Source organism: Limanda limanda, chromosome 3, assembly GCF_963576545.1.
Source record: "Limanda limanda chromosome 3, fLimLim1.1, whole genome shotgun sequence".
NCBI lineage: Eukaryota > Metazoa > Chordata > Actinopteri > Pleuronectiformes > Pleuronectidae > Limanda > Limanda limanda.
This window is the reverse complement of record NC_083638.1, coordinates 32,035,755-32,047,203: the sequence shown is the minus strand read 5'-3', so window position 1 is coordinate 32,047,203 and position 11,449 is coordinate 32,035,755. Positions and strand designations below refer to the sequence as shown.

Genomic DNA, 11,449 nt, shown 5'->3' with positions numbered 1-11,449 from the left:
TCTACTGTGATCCATGTGCGAACACGGCTCCAGAGCAGGATATCAGAGGACATTAAGGCTAAAAACCCAGTATAAATAATACAATTTCAAGTCAAATTTGAATGTAGGGGCTTACAGAAACTTGGATAGCACCACAGGAGCAGTATAGAGGCATGTTTTTTTTCTGTCTAAAGAATCTGTCACCATTTACTTCAATAGTATTGGATTTGTCTGCAACACTGTTTACCCCTGAAACTCTAAAAGTGTTTTGTGGACTCAAACACTCACCCACCCCTCCATCGGCATACTGGTGAGTGAGTAGATAATGAGTGAATTTTCCTTTTTGGGTGAATTATCGCTTTAAAATGCTTTTATCTGTGTTTTATGTGCAAGCCTGTACAATAAAGAGCGAAGGGGTGGAAATTAAATATCCGAGAAAGTGTCTTTAATACACTTTAATGTTTTAAGAACCACCCAAAAAGAAAAACTTAAATCCTTCTGACTTTATTTTGAAATTCCTGCATATGGCGCGCGTGCTGCCGGTCTGACTTTTACAACACTGACGTCACTCTCCCGTCTCGTGACCGGCAGATCGCATAGCCAATCAGGATTCGCCAACTGCAAACATGGCGTCCGACTTCAGGTGGAGAAGTGTCCTGCTGCTGCTCTGCGCCTGTTTGCTCTGCGGTTTAGCGGCTGACAGCAAAGAGAAGCCCAAGAAAAAGAAGGACATCCGCGACTACAACGATGCAGACATGGCGCGGCTGCTGGAGCAGTGGGAGGTTTGTCAGCTTGTCATTCAGGCAGCCTGCACACATTGTAGCTGCTAGCCGAGCGGTTAGCATACCATGCTATGTCCTAGAAGCTAAAACGGTGTCTACTACAGCAACAGTTCACCTGCTGCTTTACTGAGCTGACTGTGGCGGAAGAAGCTTTTCTCGATGTGTTATTGATACGTTTGCTTTACTTTATTTAAATTAACGTAACAATATCTCAATGCAGTGGCGGCTGGCGAAATATTCTTGGTATGGCTGAGTTTTCAGTAACCATCCCACTACGATTTAATACAAATCGCAGGATACCAGTTATTTGTGAAATAGCAGGTAATTATTTAATTCCAATAATAAACATGTCGGTCATTTCTACACAAAAACAGATAGCTAACAGTATACTGCACAAACTAACTTAAAAAACGAAACTTAGAAAATTAAATAAAAATAATATATACAAAAATAATAATCACCAGCCGATTGATAATTAATGTAAACTATTATTAGTTGTTGCCCTTGTGCTCAGATAGTAAGTAGAGTATGCATCAACAGACTGAGTCTGGTTACTAGTGTTTACTAACCATTCATTCCTGAAATATATGCAGTACTATTAAATAACACTATCAATCAATCAATCAATCAATCAATCAATCAAGTTTTATTTGTATAGCCCACATTCACAAATCACAATTCGTCTCATAGGGCTTTAACATGGTGTGACATCCTCTGTCCTTAACCCTCAACAAGAGTAAGGAAAAACTACTAAAAACCTTTTTAACAGGTAAAAATATGTAGAAACCTCAGAGAGAGCCACATGTAAGGGATCCCTCTCCCAGGACGGACAGAAGTGCAATAGATGTCAAGTGTTAAGAAAACATCATCAGGATTAAAGTTTTTAGCAGCATCAATGAGGGTAAACATTTTTTTGATACTATATGTGAAGCAGTCCTGCTGCATCATAGTCTCTGGTCAGCAGCAAGATCACGATCCAGCATCAGGATGGGATCCACTATAGTCCACAGTAGTGTTGTCACGATACCAAAATTATGACTTCGATACTGTACCTGCCAAAATATCACGATACTCGATACTTTCGATACGATACCACCAATACGATACAATACCACAAATACGGTACAATACCACAAATACGGTACGATACCACAAATACGATACGATACTGGTATATTTATTTATCATAGTAATAAATAAAACATCGTTAAGGTTCCCTTTTTTACCAGCTTGTTCCTGCCCAGCTTTTTGAACACGTAACAAATGGTATTCATATTAGTATTAGCCTACAGCAAGATATAAATGAAAACTACATGGTGACATCATAGCATTGATTATACACGGCGATGCAGGCCTATTGTCCGTATCTGACTATATGACTAGTTGTTTCCACAAGAGTTACATAATTTTACAGATGTGTGTTTGAGGTGAAAAAAAAGCGTGCCACCTGAGCGAGTGAGTGGGGGCGGGGCCCCCGGGGCCTGTGTGTGTGCGCACACACACACACACACGCCCGCTCCTGGTTTTTTCATGCTGGTCTGATACGATGCTGATTTGACAAATGAACGTGACGTTCCCGTTCAACATATGAACACTGCACAGGGAGGGGCCGAGGGGTGAGACCCCCCCCCCCCGCTCCGGAGAAACAACGACTTGTAATAGATGCGGACGTTACAGTCCCGCGTCACATCCCCCCCCTCTCCCGGTGGCGCGCTCCACCTGTTATGTCTCCGCCCGGCCGCGCCACACAGTTTGAGAGAGAATCACTTCCAACAAGCCGAGGACGGTCGGCTCGGCCATGTCTCCCTGAGATTACTCGCTGTGAGTGACGGCTGCCTGTTGCATGTGTGAGAGCTGGGTAGCCACGCCCCTCGCAGTCAATGCATGCAGTCAGCGGGACAGGGAGCGGAGCAGAGAGTGCGCTCTCTTTGCCTGCTATTTTAATAAAGTACCGGTACTAAAAATATGCTAAACCGTATCGTTTTTAACGTAAGGGTACCGCGGTACCTTTCTAGTACCGGTACACCGTGCAACACTAGTCCACAGTCATTGTCCACTGCCGCCAGTTAGAATCCATTATCAGCTGCCGCCTCGGTCGTGGTCCACCATCAGCCGATGCCAGCGCGACCGACAAAGGATCCTCCATTACCACTACGATCAGCAGGCACGATACAGAATCCACCGAACTGGATCCACCATTGCGACCTCTGACGCGCGATCCACAATCATATCCACGGTGCGGCCACAGCTGTGGCCCTGCATCCGCGGGCGCTAACGCCGGGTTTACACCAGAGGCTGAAGTGCAGCGCTGCGCCAAGGCTGCCGAGCGCAGTGCAGCGATCGTTTCGGCGTGGAGTCTATTTTTTGCGCTTGACGCGAGCGTATCGCTGCAGGAAACACACTGAAAAATGATTTTAAACGATATTGATGACATATTTTATATGATATAAATGATCAAATATGCAACCCATAGTTTGTATTTCCCTTCTGTTGTCCTGGAGTTTTCAATTTTACCAATTTTACCGATCACATTATTAAATGTCCCCCTCTGCCCCCACTACAGCCACACAAGCAGTCATAAAGATAAAAAGAGAGGAGGGGGGGGGGGTGTCTACGTACTCTCCACATAGGCTTGAGTGGGGAATACGTAATTTACCCTCGACACCCGACATTGAACAGAGCAAACAGCGGAGAAGTTATTGATGATGGATGACATTAAATTAATAATTGAAGTGGAGAAGTAGTACAGTGAGCTGTATGATCCTCGGCACATGTTGTATAAAGACAACATTAAATAGGACAAATGCTGGGAAGCTGTTGCAGTTAATGACAAATATCAGCTGTATGTGTGATCACGGAGAGGAATCGCAGGATGACCGCCGCGGAGAAAAGCGTGTTTGTTGTGACCAGCCTGGCGCCTGCGCACTAGGGCGCTGCGCTTACGCGACGCTTCAGCGCCCGGTGTAAACCCGGCGTGAGGCACAGAAACTCCTGGAAAGGGGTCAAGTTAGTAACATGTACTGATGAGATAAGAATGACCTTGATGTGTTAGGGATGGAGAAAAGGAAGGAGAAGCAGGAAAGAGAAGCTCCGTGTGTCTTGTGTCATAAATTCCACTAATTAGCTCTAACTATAAGCTTTATCAAAAAGGAAGGTTTTGAGTCTACTTTTAAACGAACAGAGCGTGTCTGCTTCCCTAACTGAAAGTGAGAGATTATTCCACAGCAGTGGGGCTTGATGGCTAAAAGCTCTGGCTCCTACTCTACTTTTAGAGACTTTAGGGACGACAAGTAAACCTGAATTCTGGGATCGGAGCCCTCTAGTAGTAGTAGTGATATGGTATTAACATCTCTTTAAGGTAAAAATGTGCCATATCATTAAGGGCCTTGAAGGTGAGGAGGAGAATTTTAAATTCTATTCTTGATTTAACAGGAAGCCAGTGTAGCGATGCTAATACTGGGGAAATGTGCTCTCTTTTCTTAGTTCTTGTCAGGACACGTGCTGCGGCATTTTGGACCAGCTGCAGAGTCTCTAACGACTTACTGCTGGAGCTTGATAATAGTGAATTACAGTAGTCCAGTCTCGATGTAACAAAGGCGTGGACTAGTTTTTCTGCATCTTTTTGTGAAAGGACATGTCTGATTTTTGAGATATTACGCAAGTGGAAAAAGGCGGTCCTAGAAATTTGTTTTAAGTGACTATTAAAGGACAAATCAGGATCGAAGATCACTCCCAAGTTCCTGACAGTTTCATTGGAAGCAAGGGCAATGTCGTCTAGCGCAGCTATATCATTAGATAATGTTTCTCTAAGGTGTTTAGGGCAGAGTATTATAACCTCAGTTTTATCTGAGTTTAATAAGAGAAAATTGCGGGTCATCCAGGTTTTTATGTCCTTGAGACATGCTCGAAGTTTAGTTAATTGATTACTTTGATCAGGTTTTATTGACAAATATAACTGGGTGTCATCCGCATAACAGTGAAAATTTACCGAGTGTGTCCTGATAATGTTTCCTAGTGGAAGCATATATAATGAGAAGGGTTAAAATTGGGCCGAGCACAGACCCCTGTGGAACACCATGGTTAACTTTGGTGCGCACAGATGACTCATCATTAATTTGTACGAATTGGGAGCGATCAGAAAAATAAGATTTAAACCAGTTTAGGGCCGTTCCTTTAATGTTAATTAACTGTTTTAGTCTTTGTAATAAAATGTGATGGTCAATTGTGTCGAATGCTGCACTGAGATCTAACAGAACAAGGACAGACACAAGTCCCTGATCTGAAGCTATTAGAAGGTCATTAGTGACTTTTGCCAGGGCTGTCTCTGTGCTGTGATTGGTTCTAAACCCAGACTGAAAGTCTTCATATATATTATTTTCCTGGAGAAACTCACACAGCTGATTGGCTACAACTTTTTCTAAGATTTTAGAGAGGAAGGTGAGATTGGATATTGGCCTGTAATTTGCTAAAACCTCTGGGTCTAGGGTGGGTTTTTTGAGTAGGGGTTTGATTACAGCTATTTTAAAAGACTGTGGTACATAACCTGATGATAATGACAGATTTATTGTGTTAAGTAACGAACTATCTATTAGGGGCAGAATTTCTTTAAGTAATTTAGTTGGAATCGGATCTAAGATACAGGTTGTTGGTTTAGAACCTGAGATTATTTTGGTAAACTGATCACGGGTGATCAGAGAGAAGCTGTCTAAGTAATGGGAAGGATTCTCAGCCGTTTCTGAGATCTCTGTTGTTGGGAGGGTATTAGTGTCAACTGAGGGCAGGAGATGGTTGATTTTATTTCTAATAGTTAGAATTTTATCATTAAAAAAGGTCATAAAGATATTGCTATTTAGGGATCGAGGAATACTGGGTTCGGTGGAGGTGTGACTCTCTGTCAGCCTGGCTACAGTGCTGAAGAGAAACCTTGGGTTGTTTTTATTCTCTTCTATTAGTTTTGAATAATAGGCAGCTCTTGCTTTGTGGAGAGCCTTTTTATATTCTTTAACACTACTCTTCCAGTCTAGGAGATTTTCAACACTGTTGCTGGAGCGCCACTTCCTTTCTAATTTTCTTGATATTTGTTTCAACTCATGTGTCTTGGAATTATACCACGGAGCTAATTGACTATGTTTTACACATTTCTTTTTTAGAGGCGCTATTGAGTCTAATGTTAATCGTAACGAGTCTGCAGAGCTATCTACGAGGTGGTCAATCTCAATAGAGCTCGGGTTTTTAAAGAATTTGTTGTTCATGTCGACGGATAATACGGGTTTAAATGTAATCGGAATTATTTCCTTAAATTTAGCTATAGCACTATCAGGTAGACATCTAGAAAATTAGTTTTTTATTAGGGGCATATATTCAGATAATGAAAAATCGAAGGTTATTAAATTATGGTCTGATAGTACTGGATTGCGCGGAAGTACTGTTAAATGTTAAATTTTGACACCGTATGATAATACAAGGTCAAGTGTGTGGTTACAACAATGAGTAGGTTGATGTACACACTGACTAAAACCAATTGAGTCTAGTATTGAAATAAATGCTGCGCTCAGGCTATCTTTATTATTGTCAACATGAATATTAAAGTCACCAACAATAATAATTTTATCGGTCTTTAGGACTAGGTTTGATAAAAACTCAGGGAATTCTGTTAGGAATTCAGTATAAGCCCCAGGAGCACGATAAACTACAGCAAATATGATTGGCTGTTGGTGTTTCCTGGATTGACGTGGAAGATTAAGAACAAGACATTCAAATGAGTTGTAGCTGAGTTTAGGTTTAGGATTAATTGATAGACTGGAGTTAAAAATAGCAGCAACTCCACCTCCTCGCCCGAGTTCCCTGGGAACGTGTGAATTTATATGACTGGGGGGAGTAGATTCATTTAAACTGACATATTCATCAGGATGCAGCCACGTCTCAGTAAGGGACAATAAATCTATATTGTAGTCTGAGACTAGTTCATTAACTAAAATAGCCTTTGAGGACAGTGATCTTTTGTTTAAAAGACTACATTTGAAAGTCTTGGTTTCCTGTGTTGTTCCAGAGGTTGTGTTAATTTGTATAAGATTATTGTGAGTTCTCGCTCTGTTATTGTTTAATTTAAATAATTGAATCGGACGGTAGACAGAGACAGTCTCTATTCTATAAAACTATTAAGACTTAATAAAAGGAAGTGCCATACACTGCTGGATATCTGTATGAGGTAAACCATAAGCAAAGAAAAGACACGCCAAAAAAAACCCTCTTAATAAAGACACTCTCTACAAGGAAGAGCGGCGCCCTAGCGACCTCTATTGGCCAGCCGCCACTGACTCAAAGTAAAATAGTGCTTTCGATCAAGGATTTATTAATTAAGAACCCCCCCAAAAAATTATTATTTATTTTTTCAGTCTTTTAAACTCTTGAGTTTCATTGAAACATATTGGGTTAGTTAAACAATACCAATAAAAGCGACAGCTTCAGTTACCCAGGTGAATCGCTACAGGGCCTGATTGGTGTGGATCACAACTTGTGGCTGAATGCAGAAGCTGTGATGATGTTTTATTCTGAGTTCAGGCTCAATGAAGTGATGCTGAAACATGTATGAAAAGTTTTGGATGCAGAAGTGTGGTTAACTGTTGTGTTGGGCCTTAAATACAACAAAAAAACGAATTGCAAACTCTGAGAAGGTAATGATTATAATTAGATAAATTCATTCAAGCACAAAGTTTAGTATTTATCTTAAGCAAAAATATGACGTAGCATAAAATGTAGTTCATATACATGAGGCTGTGAATGTACTTTACATTCTTCCACAGTACGGTGTTTCTACAAAGTTGAGCTGTTTGAGGTAGGACATTTGTTGAGTGATACCTCTACCACGAACCATGAATTATTCATGGGGGTATTTCGAATGTGGTTAAGCTCAGCACCTTCAGTCATATGTAGAGCAAGAAAGTGTTGCTTTCATTTATATCCAGTACATCTATTATTCCACAGAAGGATGATGACATTGAAGAAGGGGACCTCCCAGAACACATGAGGTCTTCTCCCCCCGTCGACTTCTCCAAGGTGGACCCCTCAAAGCCAGAAGAGCTGCTCAAGCTGTCCAAGAAGGGCAAGACTCTGATGGTGTTTGCCACAGTGACCGGGGATCCCACTGAGAGAGAGACGGAGGAGATCACAGGCCTGTGGCAGGGCAGCCTCTTCAACGCCAACTATGATATTCAGAGGTAGTTACTCACTTAGACCATTCTACATCAACAAGAACTTTGTTGCTTTTCAAGAGGGTCGATTAACTTGAAGTTAAAGATTATTTAAGTGGACTCACCAATCAATGAACTAATAGTACTTTTACCCATTATAAGTAAAATTGATTGTTAGGTGTGAGGAAAGCCTGATGATGTTTTAGAGCTTTCTCTCTGTCTGAGCTGAAAAAAATGTTGTAACATTTAACCCATTGATGACAGTGACACCTGGTGGTTTGTAGAACAAATAGCAGCTGTTCAAGACAGGCGAAGGCACTGACACATTTGGCTACCGTCAACTGCAGCTCAAGGGCTTCAGCAGCAGATAGTGTTTTAATTTTCATCAGGTGATCCAAGTTCAAACAGTCACATTATGATATGCTTTTAAAATATGTGCCTTTATGCACATGATACAATCTATGTACAACTCAAGATGTAAATCGTTCACAACATTTCATCCTTTCCCTTATTTTCAAATTAATTTAATTAAATTAACTCCTAATCTATAAATCATGTTTCTAAAGACTGCACAAGCAAAGGGGGTTTAATAGGTAGGGGATAGATCGATATTTTCATGAACCAAATCTAAATTAAATATCTTTGTCAGTGTTTAGTTTTACATGACTTATGACAAGATGATGATGACACCGACACCATAAAACACAAACTGTGATTATATCAACATGGAATATCTGTTAAGAAAAATGCGCTCTAATGATCTCTCTGGTGACACTGACAGTAGTCTTAGACTGGATCAAGCTCTTCAGTAACTGGGGTTGTGACCGTAGTTCAGATAATGTACAGTGAAGGGAATAGAAGATCACATCAACAAATAACATTAATTTAGTCATTGTAAACAGATGAATAAAGGCAGTGGTGTAACATTATCGGTTGGCATCACTACAAGAGGATGTTATAACAGTGTTTACAGATGCAGATTCAGGCTAAATGATAATCAGTCACTTATTGTGATGTTCTTTGTTTGCTGAAGTTTGTTTAAAATGTCCATTCTTGGTCTGCACTAAAATGTTTCTGTTTTTCTTTGACTAAAATGTGATAGTTTGATTTGATTTTAGGTTTAAAAAGGTGGGGTTGACGAAACTATCACTCACTGAGTTTAACAATTGGAGACAGGTTGAACACTACTTGTGAGCTGCTCCTCATAATGGCACAGAAAAAGGTTGTACATTATAAAGAAGGGCTGCTCAATTAATCGAAATATAATCGTGATTACGATTATTGGGTCAAACGATCTCCAAACTACTATAATCGAGTTGAAACGATTATTTGGCATTTTTTCTAAAGAGATGCGCATTCGCAATTCAGTCCCTCCCCTAAAGCATTCAGCGCAGGCCCGCTGACTGGCACTCACTCTCAAGCAGCTGTGAAGTGAAGGAGGCGAGTTGTGTGTGTGGGGACCGGAGGTATTTAAAAAACAGCGGGAGTGGAAAATGGCAGAGGGAGGGCAGTCCCGTCTGATTGCAGCCGTAATCGGTGTTTACCGGAACCAGAAGTGACTGGTACTTCCGGTTAGTCATTTAAAAAAAAAAAGGGCACATATTAATAATCGTTTGAATAATCGTGATTTAGTTTTTGTCCAAAATAATCGTGATTATGATTTTTTCCATAATCAAGCAGCCCTATTATAAAGCTTTGTCCACTTATCAGTGATTTAACATAATGGCTGTTATCAAGTTGAAACGCTTCCATACCCTGTGATGCACTAAGAATCACCACATCTCACTTAAGTAATCTGTTACATTGCAGTGGAGAGAAGTCTATATTAATGAAAGCACTTGGTGTGATCCCCCTGCAGGTTCGTGGTGGGTTCCAACCGGGTGATCTTCATGCTGCGAGACGGCAGTCTGGCCTGGGAGGTCAAAGACTATCTTGTGGCCCAGGAACGCTGCATGGATGTCACAGTGGAGGGACAGGTGTTCCCTGGAAAGCCTGCCAAGAAGGGCAGTGGCAAAGATAACCAGCAGAATGGAGTCAACACCAAGAAGAAGAGCAAGAAGAAGACAGAGAGCAAGAAGCCGGACTTTGAGGGGAACAGCGCCAGCCCTCTGAAAAATGAGCTGTGATGGAATAACGCAGGGGGAGATGAGGAGTCATTGATCCTTTGTTTTCCTTCTGGCCTCAGATGTGTGTTTTTTCAAGAACCACATGAAGATGCGGTGATTCAGAGACAGAAATTGAGTCAACAAACTAATCCTGTTCAGTCTATTCACCTGGACTGCTTAACTCGAATCACTGCTCAGTGATGTACTGCCTTTCCTCCTGCTCTCCCTCACGGAAACACATTGAGGTGACGAGTACTTTCTTGAAATCATCATCAGAGTGGTCACAAGCTCTTGTGAATCAGTTGTAGCATCAGTGCTGGCTGATTTAGTTATTTTCTTTTTACATTATCATCAAGTGAAAACCAATGCACACACCTGTCATGTTATAGGTACTCAATTAATGTTATAAAGCTGATTTTTGTTTATGTGCCAAGAGTCGTGTTGGGAACAGGAAGTGTCTTTGCTTCAGGCCTGTGTTACCCACTGCTCACATCCAGCAGCACTTCGAGATTTCATACAAAAGTAGCACCTGACTTTTCTCTTTGATTTTTCACTGAATATGAAAATAAACATTTTTATGTAATCATATGAGCTATGTGTCATTGCTGAAGTATGACGTGTCATCTCTAATTCCACTGTGACAACTGTGTAGTGCAGACTGTGACTTTACTGTAACAGCTGACATGTTGTCACTGAAAAATCAATGGTCTTCACCTCCCTGACTTAATCATATATTTACCTGGCAGTAGCACACTAATATAATTGAATAATACAGACAAATTTAATAATGATGATGCTCTTTGTGGTCATTAGTATCTGCTGTCCTGTCTGACATTCACTGTTTGGTCCAGGGGGCTCAGTTACCCTAAAGGGAAACCTTTTAGATAAAAGTCTGTTTTCAACAGCTGCTGTTTTTCTTATTTCAACATAACACAACCACATCCCAAAGAATTTGTATTCCTAGTTGACTGACTGGCTTATCAAACAGCATGTGATAAACCTAAACATCTGCATCATGCAAGTGACAGTGTGTGAAAGACACTCAGCTTTTTTGGACTGCATATAGTCAGTGCTTGCAAATGGATTTTGTGACACTGGACTCGGACCTGATCACCCAGCAGCAGTGTTAGACCCACCTGTTAGAACGCTTTTCAGTGTTTTTTTCTTTTCTCTTGAGGGTTAAGGGCAGAAGATGTCCCACCTAGTTAGGCCCTATGAGACAAATTGTAATCGGTGAATATGGACTACACAAATAAAATTGTATTGATTCATTGACCTCACAGACTCCTGTGCAGCAGACATGGAGAGCCTGTACATATAAGGGAATAACATGAAATGAGAAGACATGAATATGGACACTGTCTCCCTCTCTCTCTATCCCACCCCCTCCCTC

General features: G+C 41.1%; 1 protein-coding gene across 1 annotated transcript; it reads left to right on the top strand.

Annotated features, from left to right (window-relative positions):
* Window positions 1-577: 577 nt before the first annotated feature.
* Window positions 578-10,639, top strand: mesd (mesoderm development LRP chaperone). Its single transcript, XM_061068672.1, has 3 exons — window positions 578-761; window positions 7,746-7,978; window positions 9,810-10,639. Exons 1-3 carry the CDS (start codon window positions 606-608, stop codon window positions 10,075-10,077), a joined length of 657 nt encoding a protein of 218 aa, XP_060924655.1. The 5' UTR covers window positions 578-605; the 3' UTR covers window positions 10,078-10,639.
* The last annotated feature ends 810 nt before the right edge of the window (window positions 10,640-11,449 follow it).

Bases quoted from the DNA above. Each gene is read 5' to 3' on its own strand.
- mesd (XM_061068672.1), top strand. From the start codon at position 606: ATGGCGTCCGACTTCAGGTGGAGAAGTGTCCTGCTGCTGCTCTGCGCC. The intron at 762-7,745 runs GTTTGTCAGCTT...ATTATTCCACAG, and splicing joins GGCTGCTGGAGCAGTGGGAG to AAGGATGATGACATTGAAGA. The intron at 7,979-9,809 runs GTAGTTACTCAC...ATCCCCCTGCAG, and splicing joins GCCAACTATGATATTCAGAG to GTTCGTGGTGGGTTCCAACC.